Source organism: Lissotriton vulgaris, chromosome 1_2 (genome assembly GCF_964263255.1).
Source record: "Lissotriton vulgaris chromosome 1_2, aLisVul1.2, whole genome shotgun sequence".
NCBI classification, from domain to species: Eukaryota; Metazoa; Chordata; class Amphibia; order Caudata; family Salamandridae; genus Lissotriton; species Lissotriton vulgaris.
In genome coordinates, this window is record NC_141686.1 from 219,427,842 (window position 1) to 219,447,593 (window position 19,752).

At 43.8% G+C, this 19,752-nt stretch overlaps 1 protein-coding gene across 1 annotated transcript; it reads right to left on the reverse strand.

The window, feature by feature from the left end:
- Positions 1-230: 230 nt before the first annotated feature.
- LOC147735052 (olfactory receptor 5AP2-like) lies at positions 231-1,166 on the reverse strand. Its single transcript, XM_086952579.1, has one exon. It carries the CDS (start codon positions 1,083-1,085, stop codon positions 231-233), a length of 855 nt encoding a protein of 284 aa, XP_086808705.1. The 5' UTR covers positions 1,086-1,166.
- Positions 1,167-19,752: the final 18,586 nt, after the last annotated feature.

Below are 19,752 nucleotides of genomic sequence, written 5' to 3' on the forward strand. Positions count from 1 at the left end.
GCAGTACAGGTGCTGGGTTGCGAAGATGGCTACTGCCCTTGCACCTACCCCTGGACCAGTAGAAGAGAGTCTGGTGACTCCTGGATGAGAATTACTTGGTCTGAGTTTGTGAATTGGATGAAATTGTCAAAGAATCACTAGTAACTTTTCAAAATCAACAGAATTAAAGCCCCACAAATTCAGCTCTTCAGTTGTATTCTTTCTAGTATTTTGAAAGGCCAAGGTAGCCCTCATGACTGAAAATGAGTTATCTCATGCAATATTTTTCTCAAAGCCTCTTTTACTTCATTGTTTCTCAGGCTGTAAATGAGAGGGTTCAGGGCAGGAATTATAACAGTAGGGATCAGGGATATTCCTTTATACTGCTGTTCAGAAGAGCTTGAATTGGGGAGCATCTCCATGAAAAAACAGCTGCCAAAGAAGAGAAAGACTGAAGTGAAGTGTGAGATGCAGGTGGAGGCAGCCCGCCACCTTCCAGCTGTGGTGCGGATCCTGAGGATTGTAGCAACAATGTGGGAGTAGGAAACAACAATAGCAAAGAGGGTGCTTGCAGCTATTAAAACAGATGTTCCAAAGCGTACCAAGTCATTTATTAAGATGTCAGTGCAGGACAGCTTCAGGAGCACAGGGTAATCACAACCAAAGTGGTTTATGACATCAGGACCACAAAAAGATAAACGGAATAAACATCCTACATGAATAAGAGAGTGCAGAAAGCCACCTATATATGACGCAGAAGCCAAGCGGACATAAAGACTTTTTCTCATGATGACTGTGTATAGCAGTGGGCTACATATTGCTACATACCGGTCGTAGGCCATCACCGCCAAGAGGAAGAACTCAGTACCGGCACAAGAAGAAAAGAAGTACACTTGAGTAAAGCAGCCATATAAAGAGATTGTTTTCTTCTTACTAAGGAGATCAGCCAAAATCTTGGGTGAGAAAACATTAGAGAAAGAAAGGTCCAAGAAGGAGAGCTGAGCAAGAAAGAAGTACATGGGTGTTTGTAGAAGTGAGCTGTACAAAACAGTGACCACAATGATGAAATTGCCCAAAAAGGTGAAGATATAGAGTAACAGGAACATAATGAAGAGAATCAATTGCAGGCCTGGGTCATCTGAGAGTCCTAATAGGATGAACTCTGTCACGCTGCTTCCATTTACTAAATTCAGGACTATTGACAACTTTGATCTGAGGTGGAAGGAAACATTTCTTTTTTTTAATTAAAGTATTAAACAAATAATGACATTATATAAACATTCATCACATTATGTATATATAAAACAAATATTTAAATCCAATAAATTGGAGATTTTAAGAATTATTAGTTAACAAGCAATCTTACAAAATTAATTGGAATATGTAATTAAGTAACACATTTGCTGTTGAGGCACTTAATGGCCTAGAAGTTTGCTACATTGACTGACATATGTAAGCTAACTCTATTCATTGTGTTTTTTTTTCTTTTTTTTGAATCACAAGTATAACAAAAACAAGAGAACGTTCATAGCACAGAAGACAATAGGAGGGAAAAAGAAAACAAGAATTAGAGTCATATATGAGACTGTCAAAAACATAATATTTGTCCAAACCAGATAAAATGAATAAAATCAAATATATATATATAAAAACTGTCCAAAACAATAAAAAAAGACATAGAACATAAAAAGCAGTTAGTCCCATTGAAGACTTGACCAGACCCTCCCAAATCTCACCCTTGACAGTAAACCCCAAGCTTTAGCTAGTGCAAGTTCCATTTCATAGACCCCACTCAGTAATAACTAAAACTCAGTAATTTTGGGACTAAGTACATCAATCCAAGCCCTAGCAATACAAAGCTGTGCAGAGATAATAATAATTGAAGATAATGGTTTGGATAAACAGCCTGAATCGGATACCAAACCCAATACTATTTCTTTCTCAGTTAAATGAATCGGCATGCCTGATAACCTGCTCAACACCCATGCAACCTCAAACCAGAATGTAGTTAATTGGGGACACGTAACAAACATATGTCTGAGATCAACAGCATACATGTTACACTTAGGGCAGTATAACTTCGAGGAGACCCATTTCGAAACTGCCTGTGGGGTGTAATATGAACATAGTACGATGTTGTTGCAGCTTTAGGTTGATCGAAGAGAATGCCGAATTTATTGTAGCCATGGAATCAGAGACCTCTTCCATATTAATTCCAGTTGTAAACATACGATTCATTTTGGCAACCGTCTCCAATCCGTCATCTACCATTGCAGACAAGAAGCTCTGATAAGCTTTCCCAATCTGACCCTGAGCAGTGGTATTAAAAATAGCCTGCAATACATTAGAAGTATGGGGGAGGGCACACAATCCCTTCCCTTGTATGAAATAATCCCTGATTTGCAGGTACTTGTGGGATATCCCAAATTCATCTTTTAAGGAGGAAAATGACCTAAAACCACATTCATCATACATCTGCCCTAACCGTATTATTCCACTCTGTTGCCACCTTCTACAGACAGAGTCCGAAAATATGCCCGGGAGCCTAGGGTTATCCCATAGGAGAGTAAATTCATGTATGTCTGGCAGAGCAACATTTTTACAAATAGCTTGCCAGATCCGGTAAATGTGCCTAACTACCTTGAAACGAACTCTCTTAAAATAGTTTGGGTCCGACATATAATATAGAAGAAACCCATTGTTAGTACAATATGCAAGCTGATACGCACACCATATTTTGACCACAGTCGGTCCCAAAAGTAAACTCTGAATACGATTAAGAAAAGAAGCCCAAAAATAAGTTTTAAAATAGGGGATGTGGAACCCGCCTTGCTTATATGTCGCTTAAACTATCTGAGAGCTCTCCTGGCTTCACGATAGCCCCAAATAAAACTTCTAATAATGGAATCTAGTTGTTTAAAAAATGAGAATAGAACTCTTAAAGGAATTGAATGAAACAGATAAAGAAGTTTAGGAAAGACATTCATTTTCAATATATTGCATCTCCCAATGATAGCCAGGGGCAGCCTGTGCCATCTCCGCAAATCTGCAGTGATTTTTTTGAGCAGAGGTTCGTAGTTCAGAGACATGAAATGGTCAATACAGCTACTGAGACAGACACCAAGGTATGTTGCAGTGGCAGTGACACCTAGCTGAGGTAGAACAAGTATAGGTACGTAATTGAGAATAGACTGCGTTTTGTTTAGGCTGAGCTTATAGCCAGAAAAAGGAACCAAAATATTGTGCCTCTTGTTTGATTGCAGCTATAGCCCCCTCTGGTCCGTTAGTAAATACAGCGATGTCATCTGCATAGGCTGTAATTTTTAGCCTCATACCATTAAAACAAATAGGCGGGATAGAAACAATCGGAAGGAGATGCCAAATAAACGGCTCAATGTAGAGAGCAAATAGTATGGGGGAAATCGGGAAGCCCTGGCGCTTACCTCGCTGTATACTTACGGCCCCAGAAGTACAACCATTAAGTTTAATAACAGTAGAAGGATTGCAGTATAATCGCTGGTCCGCCGTGACAAACCTCCGACCGAGGCCTAATGATAGCATAGTACAACCATAAAAACCCCCAAGCAACTCGATCGAAGGCCTTCTCGGCGTCCAACATTAGGATCCCAATCCGCTGTCCCGAATGACCTGCAACATCAAAAGCAGCAAATGCAGTGTTTATATGTGCTACCGTATCCCTACCTGGAACGAAACCGTGTTGTCCTTCTGAAACCAATAGATGAACCATTGGGGCGAGACGAGAAGCAAGAAGCTTGGAAGAAATGTTGGCATCCACATTAATAAGGGATATCGGTCGATAAGACCCAAGATCCTCCACAGGTTTACCCTTTTTGGGGAAAACCACCATATTAGTTTTGTTCCAAGAAGGGGGAGCATCCCCTCCCTGCAGCATATCATTAACCAGCTCCAGAAGAACTGGTAACACCACTTCTCTAAAGGTTTTGTAGAACTCCAGCGGTATGGTGTTCTCGCCCACCGTCTTAGCACTGGGCAGAGCCCCTATAGCTAAATTCAACTCCTCCAGGTCAATATTGCTCTTTAAGCCCAAAGTATGAGACACATCCAAATATGGTAGAGCGCTTTCTTGCAGATAAAGCCTAGCCTAGTTTCTTTATATAGGCTAAGATAAAAGCTCCTAAACTTCTCGGCTATATCTTAAGACTTTGTATAAATGAGAGAGTCCACTCCCTTGATTCTCTTGATGTGAGAATTAGCACGCTGATCTGCAAGTTGTTAGGCCAGTACCCTTCCCACCCTCTCTCCGTACTCATACTGCTTTGTTCTAAGCTTGAGGAAGCTATTGGCAACGTTATCCTTCAACCTTCTATGAAGTTTCGCTTTAACATCAATAATCTGGGCATTTTTCTGTTGTTCACCCATGTCCTTTGACGCTATTGCGCAGGCATACTGCTGTTCTAGCTCAATATATTGCCGATGTTCATTGGCCAGCTGAGTACAATTTAGTCTATTCTGCATGACTACATACTGGAGAGTAGCCCCTCTCACACATGCTTTTAAATAATCCCCAACGAAAGCGAGGGATGAAGTATGGAGATTGTTCAGAATAAATTCCTTCAAAACCTTTGCATGTGAGTAAAACAATCAGATTTCCTTAACTTGTGCAGAGGAAATGAAAATTCCCTAGCATGATACTGACTAGACAATCCAAAGTTACATTAAGCATGATGGGATTTTGATCCGAGGTTACCCTTGGACATACAATCATTGATGCATTAGCCAACAACCCATAGTTAGTAAAAACCATATCAAACCTGGAGTACTGTTTATGGGGGTGAGAGAAAAATGTAAACCCTGGTGCTATAGGATACAATGTCTGCCAGGCATCATCCAGTTGATGAATGTGCAATAGATCACGTATAGCAACCCTTACCTGAACCATTCAAGCTCCATTCAAGTGTTTGTAGAATCGATTTTTTTATCTAAAATGCAATTAAAGTCCCCTATAGCAATAAGGTCACCCTCCCAGTCTAAAAGTTCAGAATTTAGGTAAGAAAAAACCTCAGGACAGTCAACATTAGGGCCATAATTCATACATACAGTAACCTTTTTTCCAAAGATCAAAAGATGTACATTTGCCCACATGCCCCGACTATCAGCAAGAGTTCGCAGTATGGTTATTTTGGAGTATTTATCTTTCAATAATGCGACCCCCCTTATAGATGCCGTCTGTGAGGTACAGATGATCAGATCATAGCCTAGTTGTTTAAAAAAGCTTCTATCTTTATAGGCCAGATGTGTTTCAGCCAATCCCAGTATTTGGGGCTTAAATCCTTTAAGCTCTTCTGCAACCAATCGCCTTTTACAAGCCATATTCAGCCCACAGACGTTCCAACTCATAAATTTGACTCTAGACATTACCAGAATTCAGAAAAGCTGAGTAGTGCTCTTATCCGTGACCAAATATAAATTTTACCGCCGAATAGAAGCTCCTTAATATTTTCAAAAATCAACTGTGCTACTTTAAAAATTCCGTAACTATTTAACCCCCTCCTTCCTCCCAACCCCCTCAAACCACCCCTAATTCCCAACCCGTTTCTTGGAAAAGAAATCACCCCCTTAAGGCTGTCCTGACTGACAGCAAGTGAAAGACGTCAGGACCGCCCAATCCCAAAGACTCCCAACAACCCCACACACCATCCCCCCTCCAACCACACCGCCCCAATGGATAAGCCGTAGTGAAACCCCGAAAGCAATTTCCGGGAGTAGAGAAAAAGTAATTTAACTATTGCAGATTTACATCCTGAACAACATTTCCTACTTGCCAATGCCAAAAAAACCAAAAATAGAACAGAAAAAGAGTAAACCAGGATGTTCAGTTAATCAAGGATTGGGGGTAGTTTGCCACTTGTCCAGTGCTTTTTTAGCCTCCTGCTCACTTAAAAAGAAGTATGAACGACCATCCATGACAACTTTAAGCCAGGCAGGTTCCTGCAAAAAAACCTGAGAGCAAACAGACTTAAATGAGTCCATGAGCTGACGGAGCTGACGGAGCTGCTATCTCTTTTCCATAGATGACTTGCACAAATCAGATCTCACAAAGATTGACATAGAGTCAACTTGAACAGGAGCCGTTGGCCAGGCCTTCAAAAAAATAGCCTAACTAACCAGGAAGTTTCCCAAAAATACCAGAATGGGCCGAGAATAGTTTTTTTTGGGGTTTGGCATGCAAGTTTGATGACAGAAAAAGTGGAAGATGATGTGCTCTTTGGATCTGCGTGTCCATGTCCCAGTCCTCCAGGTCCGGGAAGGCTTTCTGTAGCAAGTCCACAACAAATGCACGGGGATCAGAGCCTTCTCTTCCCTCCGGACACTGAAAATCCTAATAATATGACGCAGCTGACGATTTTCAAGGTCTTCAATTTTGAGTTGCATTGAAGCAAGCTGTGACTCCTGTGTGGTAACCACCTTGACCGTATGAGTACTAGTTTCCTCCACGCCTGCCACCCCCTCCTGCACTGACCTCCGCAGTTAAGTGGTAGACCTTGGTAGTGACCTTGGATAGTGCTTTTTTGATTTCGATACAGTCCACCCTTGCCTGTTGATAGTAGGCTTGTGCTTCCGCTCTCTGAGCGTTTACGGCCTGCAAAATTCGAGAGAGTGAGAGCTCGTCCGCCTCTCCATTTTTTCCACTCAAGTGATTCTGCTCGCCATTAAGTCTTTTTCCCACTTCTTCGGAGCCCAGAGACCCGGAGGGGAGGACGAGGATCCAAACACTACGGATGGAGTATTAACTCCAGAGGGTGTTGACTCCTTTGAATAAAGAGGCACCCTGTCAACAACATTTTGACCTTGACCGTGCTCAGCCGCTGTGTCCTAAGTTTTTGCACATTCCATATTTCTTGGACAAGTATCAACGACAGTAGGATTGCTAGAAACTTGTTGAACTGCAGAGACAACACCGGCCGTAGTAACCAGCGGGTCTGAGGAACCTTTCAATGGGGTGGGGGCGATATTGTCCCCCTGTGACCCTGCAGTAGAGAGTCTGGAGACAATAGATCGTACTTCTCCATTTGATGAGACTAACTCCCGAGCGGGCTTAGAAGTGCTTGATACGCCCTTCAATCGTACAAGTGTGTCAGTGATTTGAGCCTTGTTGCCAGTTCCCCCACGGCCTCTACCACCTTTCCCTGTCCGACCTGTTTTAGGGCCTTTTTCTTTTTCTTTCGGGTTTCTCCCCCCTTCGGGGGTATTACCTCGTGAACTGATATTAGCACTGCCCAAAAAGAGTGAGGAAGGGTCAGTAGGAGAATCCGCACCCAAAGCCCTCCCTATTTCTGAAATTTTATTTGCCTGCTCCTTACTCCCTCCAGCTCCATCACCAATATAATCTGTAGGGGAGTTGCCGATCCTGCCTGGACTAATCTCCTGTACTGACACATATGAATGACACAGGGAGCCTTCATTATTTGAGCCCTCAATTTGGGGGAGACTTGCCAACCCAAAGGAGAGAGTTCCAGTCTCACTATCGCCGGCCATGAGTAGAGAAGATTCAGCAGGGCCCGACCCACCGAGCAGATGCCCCCAGGAGAAACATTTACACTGCCATTGTCGAAGACATGTATAATCCTTGCCACCTTAGAGTTCCAAATCATAGTCCTGCATGCCCTCCCCTGTCACCACATCCATGGCATTCCAGACTCTCTGGAGCCACAATTTAGAGGGGAGATGTGGCACCCTTAATCTCAAATGTCAATCTCTCTGTTTGTAAATCCAAGCAGGGAGATGACATGAGGGGCTATTGCTGCCAATTGATGGCTCATTATCTGTGGTGCAAATTGCCCCATCATGAATAAAATGGCTTCAGTGACCCAGCACTTTGGGACAAGTGGCCAAACAAGATCAATGTGACAGATATGGACTGCTGGGAAAGCGGTCTACCTCACTATAATGGCTCATTGAGTACTCCGACTGGCATTTCTTGCTCTTTACCTAAACCTAAGTTATCCCTGTCAAAGTTTACCATTGGTATCACGCCCACAGACTTGCACTCTAATTGTGCCCCCCACCGCTTGTAGAGCGGAGTTCATCGTGTTGCAATTACCTACTCGTGGCGCCTGGCCGCCATATTGGGGGTGCTGTTTTTTCAGCGCGCCACCTGATTCAGCGCTCTAGTGCTCCGTTTGGAGATCAGGTGAGGCTGTACTTAAGGCGAGCACTGTGAGCAGCTCGACCTTAGGAAGGGTGTAACCTGCATCTATAACGCGCTCTATTATTTGTGCTTCAGTAGGCGCGCAGCGCTTCTGAGATTTTAATATTTACCGCTTTTTGTGTATCTCTGTTGAAATTTATTTCTTAGCCCCTGTTTTTAACATTGGTATCGCGCCCACAGACTTGCACTCTAATTGTGCCCCCCACCGCTTGTAGAGCGGAGTTCTTCGTGTTGCAATTACCTACTCGTGGCGCCTGGCCGCCATATTGGGGGTGCTGATTTTTCAGCGCGCCACCTGATTCAGCGCTCTAGTGCTCCGTTTGGAGACCAGGTGAGGCTGTACTTAAAGCTCACTCCACCCGCGCAGCGGTGACGCGCAGCGTTAGCGCCTGACTCGCACCTGAGTCAAGCCAGAGTCCTGCCCGTCTGCGCTCGTCCGTGCAAGGGAGACGCAGGACGCAGCAGGACACTATCGGGCTGTAATTATGATCTATCAGTATTCCAGTCTGGCTCTTCATCTGATCAGACGATGTCTGCCCTCTTGTCCGCACTCGGCTCAGCATCCCCTGTGTGGCCCTCATATTTGCCCATGCGGATGGTGGGAACTATCGGCACCGACGATGGCCCCTAGCCAGGTACTGCCGCATCGTAAGAAGGAACCTTCACCCCTTAGTGCCGTTAAACTTTGGCACCATAATGTCAGATCCCTCTCGAAACATAATCGAGATATTTATGAACTTATCTCCTTAGAAGGTCCTGATATCTTCTTTATGACGGAGACCTGGCTGGGTGATGAGGATACGGCCATCATTAATCTGGCCCTCCCTCCGGGCTACGCATTCCATACACTAAATCGCAAGGGGAGAGATGGAGGCATAGCCGTGGCTTTTAAAACTTGCTTCACTTGCACCTGGAAGCCTATGGACTTGGCTGGCGCAGAGTGTGCCCATTTTTCCATCAGCATTAGTCAGCATCAAACAATGTCAGGTCTATTGATTTACCGCCCTCCAGGGAGTGATACTGCTTTCAGGAAAGCCCTTCCTGAGCTGGTAAGCTCTCTCTCTCTGCTCTCCTCTAACTTTACCATCATCGGCGATCTTAATATACACTTTGATGCCATGGAGATACCAGTGGTTAGAGGTCTGCTGGACGACCTTGAAGCAGTACAGCTACTCCAACTGGTCCGTCATCCGACCCATGAGGGAGGTCATATCCTTGATCCGGTTTTTACAAACCTTCAACTGGCCGAGGTCTCACCCCCTAGACCCATGGGATTGAGTGATCATTACCTCATTGAGCTTTCTGTCACAATGGTGACACAATCTATTAGGAAGCCTGATAAAACATCCTTCAGGCGGCCCAGGAAAAAGCTCAAATTGGAGGACTTCCATCGTCTCCTGATCACTACACCTCTGGCTCATACGGATGACGTTGCAACTGGGTATACCATCTTTTGCGCTTGGATTGTTAAAGCCCTTGACGTATTAATCCCAGCCGGTTGGAGTAGGAATCGACATTCTCAGCCTAATCCCTGGTACACGGAGGCACTCAGGTGTATTAAAGCTACCTGCCGACAGGCCGAAAGAGCATGGAGGAAGAATTATGATAAAGACCTGAAAGTATGCTATCTGGCCAAGGTAAAGACATACCACAGAGCTGTCTGCCGGGCCCGAGCTGACTACTATGCACGGGAGTTCCAGGCGAGCTCTAACCCGTCCAAACTGGTTTTTAAAGTCTTGAAGGAGCTCACAGTGAACAGACTTCCTATTACGGAGATCTGTTCTCTTGCCCACTGCGAGTCGCTAGCCAGCTTCTTTGTGGAAAAAGTAAATGCCATCTACCGCTCTTTTCCCAAAGCTGACCCTGACAGTACGACTTTGACATTGCGTACTTCTCATTGCTTGGCCTCTTTCTCTATACCATCGGAGCAGGAGTTTAATCTCCTAGCGGCCAAGGTCAAGTCTGGCTCACTGGATGACCCTTTGAGACCTGCCCAGTTTATGGACTCGGCGTCCTTTTGCCTTCCTCCTATCCGCCATCTGGTGGAGCAATCCCTTACCATCGGCTCAGTTCCACCTAGTTGGAAGGCTGCCTGCGTCATGCCCATCATAAAGAAGCCTGGATTGGATCCGTTGAAGCCGGAGAGTTATCAACCTATCTCCCTCCTTCCCTGGGTGGCAAAGATTACAGAGGCCCATGTTAATAACATCTTAACAAACCATCTGGAATCTGCACATCTACTAGATCCTACACAGAATGGTTTTAGATCTGGACATAGTACAGAGACGGCACTTTTATTCATGGTCGAACATCTCCGCTCTGTACTAGATGCAGGTCAAACGGCGGCACTGGTCCTCTTGGACCTCAGTGCCGCCTTTGACACTGTATCTCACACCATTCTTATTCGAAAGCTTGGTGAGGCTGGTATTTCAGGCAGGGCGTTGGATTGGTTTCAATCGTTCCTTTCGGAACGATCCTTTCAGGTTGTAGTGCCACCGTTCAGATCCAAGCCCCTTGCCATCGCTCAAGGAGTCCCGCAGGGCTCGGCGTTGAGCCCCACTCTCTTCAACCTCTACGTTTAACCTTTGGCGGAGGTTGCGAAGAGTTGGGGTCTCACTATGGTATCATACGCCGATGATACCCAGTTGGCGGTGGCTCTTAACGGGGACTCTGACCAACTGACGTCGAAGTTTGCGGATGGTTTGAGGGTCGTTGCTAGCTAGCTTACGTCCAATTGTTTACAACTCAACGCCCTCAAAACTTAGGTGATGGTGCGGGGGAAACATCCTGATCGGTGGGGTGCTAGCTGGTGGCCTAAGGAGCTGGGTCCTACCCCAAAACCTGTCTCCGAACTCAAAAATCTTGGCGTCTGGTTGGATTCTAAATTAACCTTCTCGTTCCACACTAAGAAGGTGGCATCCATGTGCTTCGGCATTTTGCGTGCCTTGAGGCCTATCCTCAAATTTTTTGATGCCCCCACCCGCCAGATGGTGATCCAAGCCAGCGTACTATCGAGGCTCGATTACGCGAGCTCACTGTTCTTGGGCGCCAACCAGGTGGAAGTCTTGCGACTTCAACGGGTGCAGAACGCGGCAGCCAGAGCCCTGGTGGGCCTGCCACGCTTCTGCTCAGCCCGTAGTACAATCTTCAATCTGCACTGGCTGCCAGTAATCAGGCGCATAGAGTTCAATGCCCTCTGCTTTGCGTTCAAAATTCTTAAATCTGACACTCCTATCATCCTTCAGCACCTTTTGTCTCTGTACACCCCTTCGCGCAGCCTTCGTTCTGCTGGCCAAAATCTGGCACTTGTCCCCTGATTTCAATAATGCAGATTGGGTGGCCGATCGTTTACGGTCTTGGCCTCTAAACTATGGAGCATACTTCCTGCCTCCATTCGCTCTCTGGACGATCTCCTTGCTTTTAGGAAAGCTGTCAAAACTCATCTCTTTCCTCTGTCTTATTAATCACTCCCTACTTTTTCTGTGTTATTAGTTATGTTACCTTTTCCAGTTATAGCGCCGGGACGCCCCTTAGCTGGGGCAGCTGTGCGCTTAAAAAATCCAAATAACATAACAAATAACATAGAGGTACAGAATAGGACTTTTTGTTGAAAATTCCCTTTTTTTTTTAAAGAAATTAGGAAACATTTAATGAGAAATATCACACCTAAATCCAATAAGGGAGATTGGAGATATGCATTTGGAATGTTGGAAGGCTAACAGCACTAAGAACCAAGAAAAAATAAAACAACAGCCAGATATCACTGTTCACATTTAACTGGGTCATAGGTGCAATTCAGGCCAACGTTGATGTAGCAGAGGTCGGATACACCAAACAAGTCACGGTTTCTACCGTCTGACTTAGTTTTTTTTATGTTCAACATCCTCTAGCAAGGCAAGGTTGAAGGAGGTGTCCTACAAAGTTCATTTGAACTCAGAAAATGTGTTGATGAGGTCCATTAAAGCCAGTGGGTTTGGCGGAAAAAGTTCAGAGCGGCAAAATTAAAATTTTGTGGCTGCCAAAGTCCTCTCTTATGGCAGATACTTAACACGTTTGCCTGATGAAGATTTCTACCTTCAAAATTAGTCTCATTTTGTAGCTGTAAATCTTCCAGCGGGCAAGGCCTATAGCAGTATCCAATGTCTTTCTGATGCAAAGTATCTGTGAATGCTCCTGATGTCTCGGAAATCCCAACATGTTCTAACTCCTAACTTTTTAGATTTCCTGGGCAGTTCTTCTCTGCCACTTCTAAAGTTTCCAGGAAATCAGGAACAGTGCTTAGGGGGGCAGGAAAAACTTATGCAGAGACCACCAGCAAGGTCCAGTCACGTTCCAGTTGTAACTGGTCCACTGGTCACTATAGGGAAAATTGTCCCTTACATCTTGTTATGTCACAAAGAGATCGGCCATCTGAACCTAGGAGTCTACTTTTTAGTCCTGGCTACAAGTGTGATCAGGTTTACCCCTTTAGGTCTCCTTACAGGTTACAGACAGCAGGTCCACTACAGATCTGGACAGTGTTCCCAGAAGAAGGTGGTGAGGTGCTTCTTTTGTTTAATTTACTAGTCAGTTTGTGTGGATGACTCCTGGGCCATTCTTGACCAATGAGCATAAGGTTCCCAATGTCAAACTTTCCTAAATTTGTACCACGTCCTGCTTTCCTCACTGCAAACTCTCAGAGTGCAACATTTCGAATAAAATCTAACATGACAAAATCGTTTTGCCCAAAGAGGTAGCTTGCAGCATGCTAGCGATATGTTTAATTTAATGAGCAGTTCCCTCCCACTCAAACACTCTAATCCGGTTCTAAGGCCACCTCCCTCCAAATCTGAAACTAAAGAGAGAGGGTTAAAGTGTGTTTTTGGATAAAAAGACCTCTCTTCTCCAGGCTTCCCCTATCATTTACTATTTTAAGTTTTTGAAGTTCTTTAAATAATCCGAAATCCATTTCAGCACTCATCAAAGCCGTGTAGCAGGGCTAGCTACAGGCGGGCCAAGGCTAATTAGCCTGCAGGGGCATCAGGCAAGGGAATCATACCTTTTTGTATGTTATTTTTCTTATATATTTTTTCTCTGTAGATTTTTCCAAATCAAATAGACTACTCACTGTTGGAACATGCAAACATTAAACCTTTACAAGTTTCACTTTTATACATAAGGCATCTTACCTTGGGGGTAAAAAGGACAACTCAGGGGTGACTGACTTAATATTTAAAAATAGGGCTTCCCTCCTGTCAAAAGATCTGCCTGCATACTAACATATGCAATTTGACACACTGCTCAACATAAATATATTATATTAGTAATGTTTACATTATCTGATAGGGTGATCCATAGCTAAGGCTACTGCATATATGTGGGTGCTACCTTAAAGCAAACAATATTAAAGCCTATGTGACCCTGAATTGAAGCATCCACAAATTTGTATCTCTGACCTCTGTTCCACATAGCCTGGAATTCATCTATACCTCTTCAGCTCTCACACACATACACTAAAACTGAGACTCGCAATCATTTACACATTTTAATCATAGCTCTGAAAATGATGGTGCTGTGACCTGTATTAAACATGAATTCCTAAAATGATGCCTGCTACGTCAAGGTTACCAATCAAACAAGTTACCGTAGCCTAGTGAATTCTGTGACATCTTTGTGTTCCTGCATCTCAGTGGTTGCAATCCTAGTGGCAATATTAAAGTACCTCATCCATTAGAGGTAAAACAAATCAAGTAGCATAATATAAGTGTTGGAAAGTGGATTATTGGTAGGGGTAAGTATGCACCTACCACTATTTTTAATGCCACTGCCACATTATAATGTCCAGTAAAGGTCTCTGTAAATTAGCCTCTTGTTCAACACTTGATGGCTGACAAAGAGCAATCAGGCCTAACTTAGGAGAGTAAAGCATTTCAAAACACCAATACATCAAATAAGTGAGACACAACATCCAATACAAATCTCACACCAAATGATCATAATAGGAAATATTTGTAGTAAAAAATAGACACCAAAATAACACAAGTCCAATGTAGGGAACCAGAGATATGAATTTATAAATATTAACGACTGTGCAGTGCTATGAACGCTAAAGCACCGCTCTGGGACATCTGTTTGCTCTTCCCCGGGACAAAATCTAAGTTAGTGGCCAACCATGATGGAGCCCTGGATAGACACACTAAGAGTTAGGCATCAGTCTCAATATTACCTTACTGCTTAGAAAAGTTTTTGGAGCTTTGTCCTCCGACGTCCCTCGACCCTCCACATTAATCGGGATTTTAGTGAGGCCCCCGTCAAATCCTGGCAGTCTGGAGCTTCGAATCTTTTAGTGAGATCTGTGAAATCAACCTAAAATCCTAGCCGGGTCGCAGTTGAAAGTAATCAGCTTGACTCTCGAGATCAGGCCGGTCACGTCATTGAGCTTTTTCACGAAAGTTTCTCCAAAGTTCAGGTTGTGCTTCTAGACAGTCTCCTTGCAGTTTCAAAGTGTCCAATCACCACTCCAAAGGTCTGGAATCTCCTAGATGGTCCTTGGGATGTCTGTACTACAATCCTCAAAATGCATCTGACCAAATCCTAGTGCTGTTGGACCTTTCTGCGGCCTTCGACACAGTATCGCATGAAATCTTACTCAGTCGATTGCAGGAGGTAGGGGTTGGGGGTCTGGCCTGGTCCTGGTTGAAGAGCTTCTTATCTGGCCGCTCGCAGAGTGTCAACATGGGTGCCTTTCGCTCGGCTCCGATAGAGCTCACTAAGGGGGTACCACAGGGCTCATGCCTAAGTACCACACTTTTCAATGTGTATGTGGCCCCCTTAGCGGATCTCATGAGATCATATGGATTCATTCCTGTGTCAAACGCGGATGACAGTCAGCTGCTTTTCCCTTTTAAAACCCTGACAGCTGCAGCTAAATCCTCATTTTCGGAGGGATGAGGGCTGTGTCCCAATAGATGGCCGCAAACTTCCTGCAATGCAATGTAGGGAAGACTGGGGTCATGCTATTTGACGATGCGCCACTGCTGTGGTCACCGGATTGGTGGCCATCAGATCTGGGCCCAGTCCCTATTCCTAAGCAGACCGTAAAGAACCTGGGGGTTTGACTAGATCAGGGACTGTCACTGAAGGATCATATCAACCAAACAGCTGGATCTGGCCTGCATGTAATTGGACTCCTTAGACGAGTGTTTCCCTTACTGCGGGATACATCTAGAAAGACCCTGGTCCAGGCCCTAGTGCTTAGTCGCCTGGACTATTGTAATGGGTTACTGATATCAGCTACCGAAAACTCACTAAGTAGGCTTCAGGTGGTCCAGAACACTGCCGCAAGGCTGGTTCTCAATGCCCCTCCGAGAACTCCCTCTCGCCCTTGCACTGGCTACCGATCCATGCACAGGTACAATTTAAAACTTGCTGTATAATCCATAAGAGTATTTATGGCTCCTGTCTATCGTACCTGGCTGAGAAAGTTGTCCTGTATAACCCAGTACGCACCCTCCGTTCCAGTAATCAATACCTACTTCAGGTCCCTTCTATAAGAAGGTCGAGACTGGGCGGAAGAGCTCTTTCATTTGAGGGTCCCACCCTCTGGAACAAACTGTTTTTTATCTCCCTTGTCTTTGATCTGGTGAGCACTATACCTTTACCTGCTGGGCGAGCAAAGCGGGGTCGAGTCCAGCACTATATAAGCCTATAAATAAATAAATAAATAAATAAATAAAAGTGCACTTTGTGCACTCCAGGATGGGCACTCTTGGTGAAGCTGATGCTCTGATAACATGTAGCTTGCAGGGAGTCCACTCCTTAATCCTTGTAGTTTCAGGCAGCAGATCTGAGAGACCATGTAGCTCTCACATATATATAGAGTGTTCTTGAGATGCTGAGTGCCACCAGAAACCATGACTACTTCCTCCAAAGTATGCTATTTTCTTGTCCCACAGAGCATTGCACCTCCAACATCCACCATGAATTATTTCTCCCTAGAGGAGTAAGAGCTGGCTAGTTAACCCGTAGTGTGTCTCATTTCTATTAGGTCTCCTCCCCCGCCCTCTGCAAATTCCTGTCCTAAACCTGCCATCTGGCTTGGGCACAGGATGTAGGGGTAGGACTGCCTGCCATTCCTTACTGATCTGCTCTCTTTTTGAGCTTAGTTTTATTTACCCAGCTCCCTGGCAGGATCCATCCTCCTCAGTTTCAGAGCTCTCTCCATTAGATTATTTCTGCTTCAGCCAGACCTCTTATCACCTATTCAAAACTGCCTGGCTAAGCCAGATTAGGTTAAAACGACTTGGAGGTTGGATTGTGGCTTACAGAAGAGAAAGGTCTATTACTTCTCTTCTATATTAGTTATGATACATTCAACAGTGGCAAGTTGTTGACTTTATCAGTACCAATTGCTTAAGTCATTGAATGATATTTACTCCTTTCCTAGTGATGGAGCAAGGACTGGTAGAAAAGAGACTTGCTCGGATGCAATCATCTTGCGTAACTTTTAACCCCATATTAACTTTGTATTGTTTAAATTAATATGCACAACAAACTACACTATCGAAAGTGAAACTTGTCTATGTGTTTTACTAACGAGTAACTCGATTGAGATTCTAAAATGGCAGCTAACTGAAAATCTTTAGTATGCATGCGTCTACTGCATCTACGTAGTATGCCGTACTTTCGCGTGGAGGGAATCATTTACGCTCGCGCAGTGGCTGACAAAATGTCTGTTTTGAACTCACATGCTTGGCATCTGCTTTGCTGAAGACTAAAACAAGTTATTTTACTAGTGCTAATGCGGGAAAAGCCTTAATAAGTAAACAAGGTTAGAATAGAGGTAAGTGGTATACAGTGAAACAATTTATTTTTGATTTTAACATTTGCCTTTTTGACTTTTTCAATAGTGGTTATTATGGGCCTTTTTATGTGAACCATGATCTGTTCCCTCCTGATTGCTGTACATGCGTAGTACAATTGAGCTCGAAGAAGCAATTCAATTCAATTCAAAATTAGCTTTATTCGGTGTTTGACAAAAAACCATAAAAGCATACAGGATACAAAAATAAAACATTAGCAGACTAAATAACTTTCCTCGTTAAAAAACTTCTTACAAGATACATGTCATGAATACAAAACAAGTGAGAGTCATTAAAATGCGTACAAAATTCTAAAATTCATTAAGGACTCATGGAGTTCATACAGTGTCCTGTATTGCGTATTATTTGATGTAATAAGGAACAAAGTAATACAATATTTTTTTGTTTTATCCATACAGTCCTAATCATTACCCATGGTCCCTCTGCACTTTACAATGAAGGTCAAAAATTTTATTGCTGTCACTATAGTGATTTCATCTTGCATCATGTACAATCTGACCAGTGCAGTTTTACAGGTTCTCAATCCCCAGTGGTAACAGGTATCTTTTTCTCCCCCATTGATAAAATTTGCAGAAGAAAATGCAGTGTATGTTTGACTGCTTAGACTGGTCGTCACATGGACATTTTGCCAAGTTAGCAGACCAATCGTTCGGGGCAGGAAATGATATTAACCTGTAGAATGACTCCGTCCTCATTCGAGTCAGGAGCATTCTATGATAGCAAGAATAGATTGGGGCTAGGTAAGCATGAAGGCCTGTACCATCTAGGATATTGCGATGGGCAACTATTGTAGACTTATGCCCATCTAAGTACCATCTCCGTTCCTCCAGTAGATCAAGACATGCCACTTTTAGGGCTTTTTTTCTATTTGTGAGCATGATATGGGATTCAGGTAGAGATCTGGTTTGCCAATGGAAAACAAAAACTTTTTCACATAGGCCAACCATGGCTGCTTACTAGAAGTGAGATGATTCAAACAGTCTTGGATTACTTCCCTGTTGAAACTTGTGTCATCACATGTCCAGATCTTGAACCACAACATCACTGGCGCTATTTTTATCAGGTCGGTGATATGGACTCTATTCAGTTCGTTGTGGCAGATTGTGGTGGACATGGAGCGGGGGACTGATAATAGATATCTCAGGAAAGCATTTTCCACTGTTTGGATTTGTGCACAGTCTGCCAGACCCCAGATGCCCGCCCCGTAAACAGCCGTGGAGACACATTTCGCAGCATAAATCTTAAGTAGTATGTCTACAGGTTTCCTACCCAGTCTTTTCGCAAATTGTTTGAGGGCACCTATCGTGCGAGAGAAGGCCATATTCCGAGAGGTTATTGCTGTTGACCATGTGCCCCTATTGTTAAATATGATTCCTAGATAGGAAAAGGTTTTGGTCATAGCAATCTTAGTATTATTAACAAAGGTTTTACACTCTGGTATAATTTTCCTAGTTGTGCATGACATTGTGAATGTTTTTCCCTCGTTTATTTTTAAACCTCTCATGGTCATGAAGGTTGAGAATCCTGTTAGCGCTTTCTGAAGGCCCAACTGGGTGCGAGCCATGATCACGGCATCATCAGCATATAGTAGTAGTGGTACTGAGATGCCGTTTATTTTAGGATAGTCCACTTCAAAGTCTTTTAAAAAGTCTGCTATCTCATTAATGTATAGATTAAAAAGGAATGGTGCAAGGATGCAACCCTGTCGGACCCCCTTTGCTATAGGGAATTTCCTGGTTCGCTCACCATTTTTTCCATATCTGACTGTGGCGCCAGCATCTCTATAGAGTTCCTGAATAAAGAGTAGAATGTTTTTATCTATCCCCAGTTTGACCAGGGTTTTCCATAACATGCTATGGTCCAGACAATCAAAAGCCGAGGTTAGGTCGATGAATGTTAAAAACAAATTCCCTTTTTCCCTTCCAATGTATTTACTAGTTATTAAGGCCAGGTTTAAACCCTGCTCTACGGTACCTAGACCAGTTTTGAAACCATACTGAAATTTTGATAATATCCCTTTGCTCTTAGACCAGGTTTGCAGTTTGGTTAACAATACTCTGCCTGCAACTTTCATCAGGGTGTCTAGCAAGGAAATAGGGCGGTAGCATTTTGGGTCCTGTCTATCCCCTTTTTTAAATATTGGAATTACTATGGCTTCGTGCCATGTATCAGGAAAACCTCTCTTGCTATACGCGTTTAATACATTAGCTAATAGAGGAGCCCAGAGATCTACATTTTCTTTAAATATATCCATGGGAACTCCATCTGGGCCAGGGGCCTTTAAATTAGCACTCTGTGAAATTGCTAGCTCGAGCTCTGAGGGGGTAAAAACTATATTTAAAGGGAAGGTCTCTTGCATTACTGCCTGTTCCACCTGGCTGTTAGTAAAGTCATATTGTGAGGACATAATTGTTTGATCTTTTTTGTATAGGGAGGTAAAATAATCAACCCAGACGTCTTCCGTTATGGCTATCTCCATCGAATCAGCCTTGCTGTCCTTGGAAAAAAAGGGGGCATTGATTTCTTTCCAAAAAGAAATATTATCCCTCAGGGCACTTGCCTTTAGTAGGGCTTCCCAGGCCTGATTTTTCAATTCATCCTGTCTCTCGCGTAAGGTCTGTTTGTAGGCTTGCCTGGCGTCTTTAATCAAACTGGTATCTTTAGGGACTGACTTTAATGCCTGTAATAGGTCTTTATGGGCTTTAGAACAGGCGGAATTAA